The following is a 14,727-nucleotide window of genomic DNA, read 5'->3' on the forward strand; positions in this document are numbered from 1 at the left end:
AAAACCCAAAACATACAAAATATATGAATATTATATAAAGGTGCGACATTACCTCTGTAACTTAGACGGAGTAGGCTGCAATTCGAAATTATGCATTTCGAAAATCCATTTCAAAATATCAAAATAATACTTTACTCAACCCAGAAACCACACTCAGTCAAGACACTCGTTACAAAAAACTAGTTTTTTTTCTCGAATAGCTATCGTGCGATAAAGTATAAAACGCATTGATATCGTAAATGCATCGTGATAAGGAAATAGCCCCTTAGAGTGAGAGAGTACCACCTGCTTTCATTTTTTAGACAGCCACACAGAGCTTTTAAACACAAAAACAAAATATTTACTGAACAAATCTAAAAAACATACGTAAAAAAACAAGCAATCTTAAATCAGTAATTATTTTTTTTATATTTTTCTATCGAAATGTCGATAAAATATCACTTTCAGTACCGGAGGCTGTTATCGACCATGGCCGGCTGAAGCGCCCTGAAGTTAGCTTTAAGCTCCGTTATCGTTTCATGACAAGCGGAAGTCGACAAATCATCTTTGACGTTTCAGCACTAGAGGCCCCGTTATGTCAAACGTGCTTGACATAAAAGTCCTATTTGGCATGTACTGTCAAAGTTGTAAATCAAAATAAATGGTCTAGAACTTTCTGGTGATTTATGAACCCTTTCTACTGTTTAAATCGTTGTGAAAGTGGTTTTTCTACAAGTTTTCAAGTGAAAATATCAATTATGTGGTATATTTGGGAGTGTTTCGTGTTGTAACTAGTTTTCCAATGTTTACATATGTGTTGGTCGACGACTCGCGGAGGCGCTGAACTTATCTCATTTACATAAGATTTAAGCCAAGGTCACGAAAATTGGCAGGTACCCAAAGCTTGGAAGTTCGCTACGGTCGCGTAGTACTACGGCGTAGTAGTGCTACGCCGTAGCCGTCGCGTAGAATACATTTGGTGCTCCATTCATTGATGTTCATGCATTGGTATATTATTACTTGGGTTTTAGGGGAATATTTTTTACAGGGCTTTCATGCTATTGTTATCTAATTCGTTTAGTAATAATGCGTTAATATTTGTCATATAATTATGAAAAATAAGTTTGGAAAGGTTCTAACAACTACATTTTATTTAAGCAGCTTACTTAAAAAACTACATTAATCATCTTCATTTTCGAAAATGTAACCAAGGAATACATTGAGTGTTACACCCACTTTTGAGCAGTTCTGTTATTTGTTTCATGTAAATAGGGTTTAGTGTAGACTTACCAATTCCCTGCCATACTAATGCTCATGATGATTCCCCATAGGAATTTAGCCGTGAGTGATTACAATTTTAATTGTGGAAACATATTTTGATTACAGAAACTAAGGTAATGATAAAAATAGACACTTTCTTAAAAGTATAGTTTTGTCTATAGGTACTTAAATACAATATGTTGCAGATAAAGTTTAATTAAATAGGTTAATTTATTTTATGACGTTACGCCTCAACGAGGTAAGCAAAGGTGATACCTTTTTTATCAGTTATTTTATGAATTTAATATGTTCACTAGAGGATTAACTGACGGACAGACATATTTTTTTGTATTTTTGGCTTTGACTTTATTAAAATTCTTAACAAGTACAATAAAACATTTCGTGCATCGGCGGTAATCTTAAGTGAAACTGTTAGTGTGGTGTAGTGTTAGTAATATTATATTTTTATCTTTTAAACTTGCACTTTGATTTTAATTTACGGCTTAGTATTTTTTAATTTAACTGTTCTTTAATTTAATTATCTGTTTTTAAGTTTAATTTTACGATCTACGTTTGTTTTTACTATTACAATTTATTTTAGATTCTTAGTATGATTGTTATATTTAATTTTAATGTTCATTTTTTATAATTTTAATTACGATTCGGACTTCTAAAAATTACTTAATGTCATTTAATTTTGGCTTGTCATTTGATGTAACTACTAATTATTATTCCAGCTAGCTTCTGCCAGCGACTTCGCCCACGTTCACGTGGGATAAAAATATCCTTTGAGTTATTCCAGATAATAATTTACACCTGTTCGTATTTAAATCCCGACCCTTAGCCCAGTTTGACGTGATTAAGCATCAAACCATTGAGTATAACACGAGAAATGCACTAAAATAAATTGTATTTACTCAATACAAAATATAGACAATTTGATTAATTTTCTTCAGAGGCTGCTGGATAATGCTTAGCCTGGCCTTTGAATCAAATGTGAAACTTAATTAATTCCTTAATGGCCACGTGGCGTGTCACATATCCAAACACATGTTTTCAAGCCGATACCAAAAATATGGTAAATTTGGGGGCAACAATCATAGGAGCCTAGTGTTAGGCGGATGGATCAAGGGCCTTATACAGAAGGCAGTTCTCCTTGAATCTATCTTTAAAGCCCTAACCTCTGGTACCTTGGACCTTGCTCCCGCTAATGGTCGGCTTCTATTATGATATTTCTATATTTTATATTTTTAGGTAGTAACTAAAAGGGGATTGACCAACTTGTATGGGACTTTGGCTATTTTTGAACAAGCACTTCAGCTAATAATATATGTTTGGTTTATTAGTTCATATCAGTAAGAATGAAGATACAAACTTAGTTTTGTATCAAGATTTATATTTAGATACTTTTTTACATTTTATTGCATATAACTGGTTATGCATGAAATAAAACATTTTTTTCTATTAAAATGCATTATTAATCCGATTCATATGTAATTAAAATATGGTCAAGGAACTCGGCAGGTGGATTAATAATTTTCTGGTACCTTGCCCAGCTCAAAAACCAAATAATAGTCCTTATATGTGCACAGCAACCTACTGTTCTACGACCCACCATGCAGTTGCAGCAATATTGTTTTATGGCTGTCCTGCCTTCAGTGTTAATTTCATATAATAAATATACAAAATATGTTTTCCTACTAATGTGTCTACTTTGTATTTTCCCAAGCAAGAAACTGCAGTAGCAACGTGCAACAATGCAAAAGAACAAAGCGAATAATATCTGTCATTTTGACGAAAAACACAACAGATTGACAGCAGATTGGCAGCACTAAAGTCAAATTCAAAGCCAACTACTACAAAGACTTGGTCTTATCATAACAAATACCAATAAAAATCGTTTTTTTATAATGCTAATTGATACAAAGTTATTAGCATCAGACATTTACTAAAATATAAATAAAATTATTGGTAAATTACATTTTTGTTGAGCAGCCTGTTCAAAAATAGCCAGCTTTGGACAATCTCCTTTAAACAACATGCCGGATATAGCCCAAATTGCAAACTGCGAAGTGGTATCGACTTATATATACCTTGGGGCATTGATCTCGAACAATGGCGGATGCGTGGATAAAGTAAAGAGGCGCATGGCGATAACAAGAACTGCAATGGATAAGATGAGAAAAATCTGGAGGAACAAAAACATCACCAAAGCAACAAAAACCCGGCTACCAATGTAACAGGCTACCGGGGCTCCGGCTCGAAAAGCAGGAGTAGAAGCGGGGTGGTGTTTAGTCAGTAAGAGTCTGACACTCCCTCTCGCCTCGCCTAAGGCGGAAGAAGTCACAGGATGATTCCCCCCCACCTCAAAAAAAGGTGAAACTGTTCAGCTTTATAATATGACGCCCACGGCAAGAACAACGTCGTGGGTATGAGATACCCAGGTGAAGAGCAACGGTTGTAAAATGCATTCTACTCTAGATAAAGCTCACCTGCAGCAGTCGAGGTTGGGTTGGTCGTCCGGCCACCGCTCGGTATCGGGTTCGACGTCCCGCTGCCGGCCGCGCTCGCTGCCCCCCTCGTTGGCCGACTCCCAGTCTTCTGTCTCTCTCTCCCTGCAATAACATAAACATAGCATAAATAAATAATAACACAATATACCCAAATCTTCCTAATCTCCACAATCTCGTCAATCCCCAAATCCTATCACCCCTCTATTTCCACCCCTTCCCTGGCCACCAAAAGGCCAGCAACGCACTAGTAACGCCTCTGGTGTTTCAAGTGTCCATGTGTGGCAGCGATTGCTTACAATCAGGTGATCCGTATCGGATAAATCTTAGTCGGGTAATACACCTACAACCTTCACCAAAGACAGTTCAGGTAAACGCGAGATTATCGCGCATAAATGTTTATGCGCGATAATCTCGGTACATGTATCGCGCACAAACATACATACATACCTACAGATCAAACTGAGAACCTTCTCTTTTTTGAAGTCGGTTAAATAATCTTTTCAAAAGTTTAGCATATTTGTATATATTTTATAACAATGCATATATAAAGATATATTCTATAACTAGCTACTTCCGCGCGGTTTCACCCGCTCTGCTTAGTTCCTATTGGTGATAGCGTGATGTTTTATAGCCTATAGCCTTCCTCGATTAATGCACTAAAGTAACCGTCACAAGAAGCTATAAATTATGTAAACAAACATCTTTTACTAAGTAAACATTTTATACTGCGAGATAATAATAACTTGAACATATTCAATCGACATGAAATATAGACGGGTTATATGAAAGTAACAACCTATTTAATTTAGTCGAATTATATTTTAACGACGCAAAGCGCTATCGTTTGTGTTTCTTGGTACCGGAACGCGTCTGTCGCAGGGACTGTAAACTATGGGGACGCCATTTTGAAATAAACAGTCATTCGAGTTTCGAATGCTTACGAGTTTGTTTGTAAACTAATTAATAATTATATTTAAACTAATTAAGGACTAACGCTGTCATAAAATAACACAAACTAATTAAATTTCTTTCTAGAAACTACCTACTTATAAAAGGTGTAAACATTCATTCATTCATCAGTCGGTCATTCCCGAACACAGAAACACTGCTCAATTTTAATGTACACTTAAACATCGTTCTGTCTCTGTCTTTTACAAAGAACTTGTAGAGACAGAACTACTCTTCGTGTTAAAATCAAGTGTCGTTTGAGTAGTAGCCCATCAGTCAGTCCGTTGGTTAGTAAGTGAAAGAGTCGCATCCGGAGGTGCACATAGTAACTTGTGAGGTTAAAAATATCAGGAACTATTACCGGTAAGTCTTTATATACTACTAGCGACCCGCCCCAGCTTCGCATGTGTGCAATGGTGATATATTATGCATGTATTATACATATAAACCTTCCTCTTGAATCACTCTATCTATTAAAAAAACCGCATCAAAATCCGTTGCGTAGTTTTAAAGATTTAAGTGTACAAAGGGACACAGGGACAGAGAAAGCGACTTTGTTTTATACTATGTAGTGATTAATATTAAATTTAATTTTCGTCCGCTGCTTGTCGCTTATACAATGTGATAGGGGCGGGACTTCTAACCCGTTAAGGCTGAGTACTACATCTAATTTTATCGACAAAAAAAATAATATGGGGGGTTGAACCCCTAATTGAAAATATTGAAAAATAGTGATTTTTTCGGTAAAAATAATTCACAAATGATTTTTTTTCTCACCAAAACATTATTAAACATATGAAAAAAGTAATGAATTTGTTAGCCAAGGTTATTAGCTACGGTTTGTCGTTTTTTTTTTGTTTCTACGACGCATACAACCTTTGATATTAAAAAAAAGTAAAAAAAAAACCACATACATTGTAATAATATATATCTAATGATAATTTAATTGAAACTGTGCCATTATCAGTAACTAATGATCAATGATTTCATTTTTGTGTGTAAAATAAATAGACAACCAAATATACAGTATTATTAGTACATAATTAACTAATGTATTTGCAGATTGTACCAAAATTATAAATGTATATATACAATCATAATTTATGACGTTTTTCCTGCGGGTCGCGGAACGCGGTACCCATTTTCATCGAGTCAAACCCGAGAAGGAGAGGCCTCCCCACATTTATTTATTTATTTATTATTAATATGTTAACACGGTTTAAGAAACCAATTACATTAACACCCACAAAATATAGAATTATAAAAATAAAATTGAAATAAAATGAGGAAAAACATAAAAAAAGACTTTCAGACACTATAAAATTGGTAAAACTCGACTAGTTTCAAAAAGCGAGGGAGAAATAAAAACGTGAGGCCATCGAAATAAGTCGTCTTCTGAACTTCAACAGAGACGGTGGTTGGGCATTACCACCTGCCTGGAAGCCGAGTCTACCTACAATCTGCGTCAACCTACAATGTTGCGGGTCTGGAGTGTGACACAGTGAGCGCGGTATGTAGCACCGTTTTTGCGCCGACCCGAGAATCGAATCTAACACCTGCGCAGCCGCCGGCGAACGAGTCTAACGAGCCAACATCGTCGCGCGCGCCAGATAGTGCGCGCGATTCCAGACAGAGGGCGCGATGGGCGCGATCCTCGAATCGCCAGTAGCAGCGCGACAATCGCCGCGTCGTGTGTCGCGGAATGCTGCTCATGAATATGAGCCTCTAGCATGGCTTGAAAAGTCGAGTTCCTCGTCAAAACATTAAGTAAATAACATAATAATTAATAATATATACCATTGCACAATACACTTAAGGCAACGAAAAGAAAAACAAAACATTTCTACACTATAGGCTTTCGCAAAAGCTTAGGCAGACCCTTTTAATTGTTTTAAGGTCATCCACGAATAGATCACAGTCAGGGTAGGCTTCCATGAGGCTATTGAGTGCGGACAGGACACGAGGAATAGGGGAGGATGCCCTGGCCACGGTACGACATGCGGGCACAGATAGCAGACGGTGCCTGCGAGCGCGTATGTAGTTGTTAGGAGCATATAGTCGAACCAGTTCATTGTGAAGGTCAGGGGCATCAATTATCCCTCTGTAGATTTTGAGCGCGATGTGGAGTTGGTTAAAGGTTCTTCTAGTATCCAACATATTAAAACCTAGACATCCTACAAGGTACTTTGTCGGATACATGTATGGATAGTACCCGAGAGAACATTTGTAGAGAAACCTCAAAAATTTCTTCTGTACTTTTTCAAGCATCAGTGAATAAGACGCCTCGTATGGACTCCAAACGCATGAGCTGGCCTCCAGCTTGCTTCTGACTAGCGTATTATACAGGAGTCTTATCACTTGTGTATTCTTGAAATCTTTTGAGTTTCTTAATACGAATCCAAGTCTTTTAAATGACTCTTTGGCAACAGTGGCAATGTGATCATGAAATGTCAGCTTCTGATCGAAGACGACACCCAGGTCCCTCATATTTGATGATCTGGTTATAGGTGTGCCATTGATTCTATAATCAAAGTGAATAAGGTGTCGCCTCCGACCAAAAGTCATGACATAACACTTAGTAGGATTGAATTCCATTTTGTTTGCTACTCCCCAATCGTACACTCGGTCTATGTCCCTCTGAACAGCCTCACAATCCGATAAGCTGTTGACACAAGTGTAGAGTTTAAGGTCATCAGCATACAAAAGACATTCTGCGTATTGGGGAACATCTGGGAGATCATTTACCATCAAAAGAAATAGTAAGGGGCCAAGGATTGAGCCTTGACTTACACCAGATCGAGTATGGTAAGTGCTGGACTCATAAATACCCAACCTTACATACTGTTGGCGGTCACGAAGGTAGTCCGCCAGTAAAAGCAGAAGGCTAGGGCAAATACCTATGGCATTAAGTTTCGCGAGCAGGATATCATTGTTGACGCGGTCAAATGCCTTCCGAAAGTCGAAATATAGAACATCAACCTGTTGACGTCGGTCAAGTTGTGATGAAATATACTCTGTCAAAGTCAACAAGTTAGATTCAACAGATCTCCTACATCTAAAGCCATGTTGAGCGTTACTGAGATGTTTTTCAACTTGTTTATATATAAGTTTGTGAAGCACGTTTTCAAATACTTTAGCAGGTGATGATAAAATAGCAATGGGTCGGAATTCCTCTTGTTTTGTCCGACGTTTTAGGTATAGGAGTTACGCGGGAGACTTTCCATTGGATGGGATAAAATCCTGTTTTAAGTGATAGGTTAAATATGTGGCATAAAGGAGAAATGAACGAGTACTTGAGATGTTTGAGAATAGTGGGTGGCATACTATCCGGGCCTACGGAACTACTGACTTTTAGTTTATTTAACCCATCTAAAACATCCTTAGAGGAGAACTGAAAGATATTTATATAATTACTATTTTTACTAATGTCTGAAGTTTCGATATTAGTGACATTTAATATTGGTATATCTGGCAAAAATACACTGGCAAAAAATTTTGCAAAAACCTCCGCGGCAGCAGCACCGCTGTAACTTTCGCCACAGTAGCTCACCGACGGTTCAAACCCTCCCTTGGATCTCAAACTGCATATATGTCGCCAGAACTCACGCGGGTTGACCCTTATATTATTCTCCACGCGTTTAATATACGTTTGATACGCAGTAGCAGCGCGATGTTTTAAGTTACTTCGAAGATCGGAAAAGGTTTTGTAATGTGCAAGGCACTTAGAGCGCTTCCAAGCAGCGTGCAATGCGAGCTTACGCTTGATATCTTGGATTATATCAGACGTGAACCATACGGGGTACCGTTTAGTTACTCTCCCAGAACGACGCTTCTTGGGCATGCAGGCATCAAAAGTGTCGTATATAATTTGATAGAAGGCATTCACCGCATCAGCAACGCTAACGGCTCGCAGAACAGAATCCCAAGATGTCTCAGATAGTAACGAATACAGTTGCACGTAGTCACATTTGTGAAAGTTCCAATCTCTCGCAGGGTTGATGTTGCTAGGGTCCATAACATTCGAACAAAGAACTGATTCAACTCTTACCTCCACATCCAACGGAGGATGATACGCATCCGGCTGAACAATACCGTCAACTCCAGAGACAAACACCTCGTGGAAACCTTCCCGGACTAATATGACATCCAACTTGCCACCATGAACATTAAAAATATCATTTTTATCGACTAAAGAACAAAAAGACAAGAAGTAGTAGTAGTAATTAATAATGTTATTCGATGCACTATTTAGGTTAAGGTCACCCATTATAAGAACAAAACCCTTAAAGTCTTGTATGAAGCCCTCGGTTTTGCAAAACCAACTCATATAATCTTCGTCACTAGCACTAGGTTTGATGTACACAACACACACTAAGAATGCGAGACCATGCCACACAAACGACGCCCACAAATCCTCGCCGCATTCAGTTTCATATTCTCGTCTCCTGCGGAGCACGAGAGGGGTTCGCGCCGCCAGCAGGACGCCTCCACAAGGCGCATTTCTGTCTCGGCGCAGGATACACCAGTCACCACCTTCGAGCTCGGAATCCAAAACTGAAGAGTCCAAAAAAGTTTCAGTGACAGCAACAAGGCTTTGCTCCAACAAGGATAAGTGGTTGCGCCACGTTGCTAGCTTCGTCTTTAGACCTCGTACATTTTGGTAGCAAGCATGAAGAGTTTTGTTGGTTTTATGCGGATGTTGATTTACGAAAGGGCTCACGAACAGGCGGATTCTGTAGTTCGCCTATTTTAGAAGTTGGGCTGCTCCTTTTGTAATTTATCCAAGGCTTTATTCTAGCATTCAATGGCCAGATCTCGGCTGAGTAAATACTGGCGTAAGATTCAACTGGAACGCCGATTTTATAAGATTTATAATCCCCACGGGCATTTAACTCTTCAACTGAACAGGTAGTGGTAGGATATAACTGAGAAAGGTATTCGCGAACTTCGTCAACATTGGAGGCCATATTCCAGAGGTGAAAGTATTTACGTATCTCTATAGCCTTTAACTTAATCGATTGAGGATCAGCAGTCCCGTGTAGCGGTTGGTGACGCCGCTTAGAGTTACGCTTTTTAACTTCAGTCCAATCTCCGTCATCGTCAGTGTCGCACTCCTGACTAGGGACAGTAAAGACTGAGTGATCCAGTGTTTGACTTGTAGGTTTTGCGTCTATTGATTTGGGTTGTTGGGAACCTTGCTGGAGCTGCTGAGAATTGTCTACCTTTTGCACAGGCTGCTGTTTGGCTGTAGTTGGTTTGGTTGATGTTAACTTCGTGCTGCAAGAGTTGACCTTGCGCACATCTCGCGGGGCCGCGGACTGGATATCTGGTTTCTCATACTTTTCGAGCTTCTCATTCAATTGTTTTACTTGAATAGCGTATACTTCCAACTTATTTTCGTGGCTGCTGATTAAGGATAATGCCTTCGTGAGCAATTCTTTAAGATTAGACATCTCAGTGCGCAGATCATGCATTTGCGATGCAAATGCGTTGTTACTATCAACATCAACATATTTAACAAAGTTGTTCGTTGGCAAAGTGGACGTATTCTTCCGAATTGTTACGTTAGGGTCTTGTTTTGCACCAACGGGTGTAAAAGAATTGTCGCCTCCTCGTTTTATAGCGCAACGACACTCCGGGCAAGTCCACGTATCGATATCAACATTCATTAGACTCCTCACGCCTGTGCACATAGGATGATATAGTTTGCCACAGTTATCACGTGAGCAGCGAAGAACTCCCTCATCGTCATCAATAATATTACAACATGCAGAGCAATTCATAATTTTGGCGTAAGCAGATTTGCAAGCAGGAAAGAATAAGCGTTTATTTATCAGTATGCAATATTTAACAACAAGCGGTATTAGAACAAAGCTCCACAGCCAGCGCGGGCGCGCGAGAACGAGCGAGTATCTGTGCGAGAAGGACAGCAACAGAGATCGGCGCGAGCAGCTCGCGTAGGTGTCAGTTGTACGGCAGTTAGAATTAATTATTTGAAATTAATTTGCTTATAACTTCACTTATACTGCATGAATTAAGAATAAAACACTTTGGTTAGACAGAGTACGTTATTAACTACACTCCACTTTTTAACGAATTAGTAACGGAGGCGAACGAACGAGATGTTGCCTTTAACAGCGCGACGGCGAAACACATATAAAGTTGAAAAGTTTGTTTGAACGCGCTAATCTCCGGAACTACTGGTTGGATTTCAATAATTATAATTAATTTTTAATTTTTGTGTTGGATAGTGCATTTATCGAGGAAGGTTATAGGCTATGTAACATCTACGATTAGTGATCGTTCGGTTCGATCGGAGCCGCTCAGAAGTAGGTAATTTGAATATAACACATGTTATGATTACAGACATGCGGTCGGACATCGTGCACAACGACCCGCGCGAGGAGGAGGAAGAGATCGAGGATCAGTTCACGGTTTGGGAAATTGACGAGGACGATGTAAGTACATGGTGCAACTTGTTTTCTACGGTACAAGCCGGTAAACGAGCAGACGGATCACCTGATGGTAAGCAATCGCCGCCGCCCATGGACACTTGAAACACCAGAGGCGTTACAAGTGCGTTGCCGGCCTTTTGTGGGTTAAGAATTTAAGGGTTGTTGAGGAATCGGGGATTGTTAAATTTGGAAAGGGGGGGGGGCAGGTAATGGGTTAATTAGGCCTCCGGTAACCTCACTAACACAACGCAAACGTTGTTTCACGTCGGTTTTTTGAGTTCGATTTGTAAATGTGATGTCATGGACATTTATAAATAAGTTTTAATGAAGTTATATGTCGTTTGCATCCAGGACGACGCAGAGGAGGAGGTAGTGTATGACGAGATGCCGCCCCTGGTGGGGGGAGGGACCGACGCTGAGGGCCTCGCCATCAGTGGCTGGCTGCCCCCCTCACTCCCTCCGTCTAAGAAGTTCTTCGCTTACAGCACGTAAGTATCCAGTGTTCAATAAATTACATTTAAAATAGCCATGTTTCCTACTAGTCATATTCAATACTTTTTTCGAAACGTCAAAAACGTTATTTTCTATGAACTTTGTATGAAATACTCTATTATGACGTCTTCAGATTTTTACGTCAAATAGCAGAAAATTAAGGCGAAGAGAAAATTAAAAAATTAAGGCTCACCACCTATTACATGGAACTTACAACATAAATGAGTGTACATTGGCATTACGTGCCATAATGTGCACCCCTGCCTATCCCTTAGGGGATTAAGGGGGGTAACGTCATATTTTTTTTTTCCAGCTATGTAGACAAGAACGGCGTAATCTACGTGCACGAGTTCCGGCACGAGTACACGCTAGAGGACCTCAACTACTCGCTGGCGCGGCACTACGAGCGGTTCGAGCTCGCGCAGCCCGCGCACTGGGCGGCGGACGAGCCGTGCGTCACGTACAACCCCGACAAGAACAAATACTACAGATCTCGCATCCTTGAGGTACTGTCTACTACTGAAAGGGGGGCTCGAAAAGCAGGAGAAGGAACGGGGTGGTTTTTAGTTAGTAAGAGTCTGACACTCCCTCTCGCCTCACCCAACTGGGAAAAGTCATTGGATGAATTTAATACCCTCCCCCCAAAACAAAAAAAAGTCACACGTTAAGAGGCTCGCTGAAGTGCGACATTTTTTTCTGAAACACCGCCGCCGGTAAACGAGCATACGTATCACCTGATGGTAAACAATCGCCGCCGCTCATGGACACTTGAAATACCAGTGGCGTTACAAGTGCGTTGCCGCCCTTTTTAAAAAGGAGTACGCTCTTTTCTTGAAGGTTTGAAGGTCGTATCGGTTCGGAAATACCGGCGAAATACTTTCGTGAGACATACTAAATTAATCATTATGTTATCGGCTTTCTCACGTAACTGTTTGACGAGGAACTCGACTAGTTTCAAGCCATGCTAGAGACTCATATTCATGAGCAGCATTCCGCGACACACGAAGCGGCGACTGTCGCTGCTACTGATGTTTATATTATTTTTATTTTAGTTTTGTCTATTTATTTTTTTGGTACAAAATAACTAAATTTCTTCCTTCCTTTCAGGTGGACGCCGAGAAAAGCGAATGCACCGTACAATACATCGACTACGGCAACATAGAGACGCATCCATTCGCTAACTTACGTAAAGGGACGCCGATGCGCCACATCCCCTCTCTCGCTTACTCCTGCAAGTTATTCTCGAGTCGGCCGATAGGGGGTATATGGACCGCAGAAGCCGTGAATTTTATCGATGGGGGGATGATCGACGTGGAGTGTACGATTCAGATATATAATGACATAAGGTCCCCCCTTCTGGCGATCGACCTCTACATAGATTGGACGAGAATGGCCGATGTGCTGCCGAAGTGTGCATTCGAGTTCGTACACTGCAGTTGCCAGCTTAGAACCCGGGACCTCGCGCATCGCATCGTATGTCCAAGTGGATGGGTGCATTAATCGCCGTGAGGATTTTTAACTATTTTTTTTACCCCATCTCCCCCTCCCCCCTTGATGATCCAAGGGGGGGTTATGGGGTTTAAGTTAAGAAATTCATAATTATATTAATTTATGGGGAAGTGAAACAAACCACATTAAACCCCGTTTTAAGGTTTAAAACTCCCGCGTTTGGCGAAAAAATTAATACACGTGATTTTTTAAAAGCTCCCCCCTAACCCTCGTGATGTTTCGTTATTTTTCTGTCGAAATGCTTCCCTCCCTACCCTCCTTCCACTCCCATCTGTGAGGAGCTTTCTGATATTTTAACAAGTCTATTATGTCTTGTGCGTTTATTTAGTTCATAAAATAAGATTAATTGTAAAGTACGGTAGTTTCCTACTAGTCAAATTCAATACTTTTTTCGAAACGTCAAAAACGTCAAAAACGATAACGTCATCAGATTTTTACGTCAAAAAGCAGACTTATTTCTCTAAAATTAGCTAGAATAATTAAATAAATAAGTATATGTATCGTCAAATTAATGAATGAAAGTACGATTATTTTGGGATATTTTATTATAATGAAATATCAAAATAATTTATTTTTTGACGTAGGAAACTACCCAATTAGATCTCAACTGTAGTTTTTAATAATAGTACCTGTAGTTTGTAATATAGTCGTCCATTAATCACGTGAGGTTTTTTCAACGATTTTTTGACCCCCCCTCCCCCTTGGTGATATGTGGTGAGATTTTAGATTAATACAGAAAATTTTTAATTTTTTTAATACAGAAAATAAGTATGAGTGGGTTAAGATTTTGTAGGTAATACAAGTACCATCTAAATTGGTTTAATTTCAGAAATACATAATTATACACTACACCCCGTTTTAAGGTTTAAAAAACAAAAATAAATACACGTGATATTTTATAAAGTCCCCCGTCCCCCCTCGTGATGTTTCGTGATTTTTGTCGAACCCCCCCCCCCCTAATTGAGTCTCACGTGATTAATGGACGTCCCCCTAGTACATTTGGAAATGTAAAAGAAATATATAGTAGTCCATCAGAGACGTTAGAAACTCGTAAAAGATTGTAGATTCGTATCGAGAAGTACCATCAATAATTAATATCTTCATCAATTAATTATTATCAATCCTCTACTGTTACAAGTATCAACGGATAGCTTACTATCAAGCGACCCGTCTGCTAGTTTGCCTTCTAAACCATAAAAAAATTACCTACATAATTACAAGTGTCATAGTACGTAACAATCCAAAATAAACTTGATGACACGACGAGCTATGAACAAACTCGCTAAATAAATTATTCAGTTTGAAACAATCTTACCAAGGACTTTTATTATGACTTATGTCAAAAACCATCATAGACATCCTCAAACCCCCTCCCCCTCCGTCCCCCCTCCGTATATACCAAACAACGGACGTCCCACGTCCCACGTCCCACGGACAACCAAAACCGTTGTCCGTGGGACATTTTGGTTGCCCATAGGACAATAAATTAATGATAGAATCAACATAAAGCAAAATTATTGTCATACAGTTGTTTTTTTAAATAATAATAACAATTACAGGCGATTTCAATC

General features: G+C 39.4%; 1 protein-coding gene across 5 annotated transcripts; it reads left to right on the forward strand.

The window, feature by feature from the left end:
* Window positions 1-583: 583 nt before the first annotated feature.
* LOC118282204 (uncharacterized) lies at window positions 584-14,470 on the forward strand. 5 transcript variants are annotated; one of them, XM_050704552.1, is made up of 5 exons: window positions 584-872; window positions 11,067-11,158; window positions 11,507-11,643; window positions 11,961-12,153; window positions 12,755-14,470. In XM_050704552.1, exons 2-5 carry the CDS (start codon window positions 11,069-11,071, stop codon window positions 13,145-13,147), a joined length of 813 nt encoding a protein of 270 aa, XP_050560509.1. In that variant the 5' UTR covers window positions 584-872; window positions 11,067-11,068; the 3' UTR covers window positions 13,148-14,470. The 5 variants fall into 5 exon arrangements, with proteins under 5 accessions (XP_050560509.1, XP_050560507.1, XP_035459062.2 ...); XM_050704550.1 differs by lacking the exon at window positions 584-872 and adding an exon at window positions 4,817-5,063; XM_035603169.2 differs by lacking the exon at window positions 584-872 and adding an exon at window positions 10,570-10,657.
* Window positions 14,471-14,727: the final 257 nt, after the last annotated feature.

Source organism: Spodoptera frugiperda, chromosome 25, assembly GCF_023101765.2.
Source record: "Spodoptera frugiperda isolate SF20-4 chromosome 25, AGI-APGP_CSIRO_Sfru_2.0, whole genome shotgun sequence".
In the NCBI taxonomy this organism is placed as follows: Eukaryota; Metazoa; Arthropoda; class Insecta; order Lepidoptera; family Noctuidae; genus Spodoptera; species Spodoptera frugiperda.

Bases quoted from the DNA above. Each gene is read 5' to 3' on its own strand.
- LOC118282204 (XM_050704552.1), top strand. From the start codon at position 11,069: ATGCGGTCGGACATCGTGCACAACGACCCGCGCGAGGAGGAGGAAGAG. The intron at 11,159-11,506 runs GTAAGTACATGG...GTTTGCATCCAG, and splicing joins GGGAAATTGACGAGGACGAT to GACGACGCAGAGGAGGAGGT. The intron at 12,154-12,754 runs GTACTGTCTACT...CCTTCCTTTCAG, and splicing joins ACAGATCTCGCATCCTTGAG to GTGGACGCCGAGAAAAGCGA.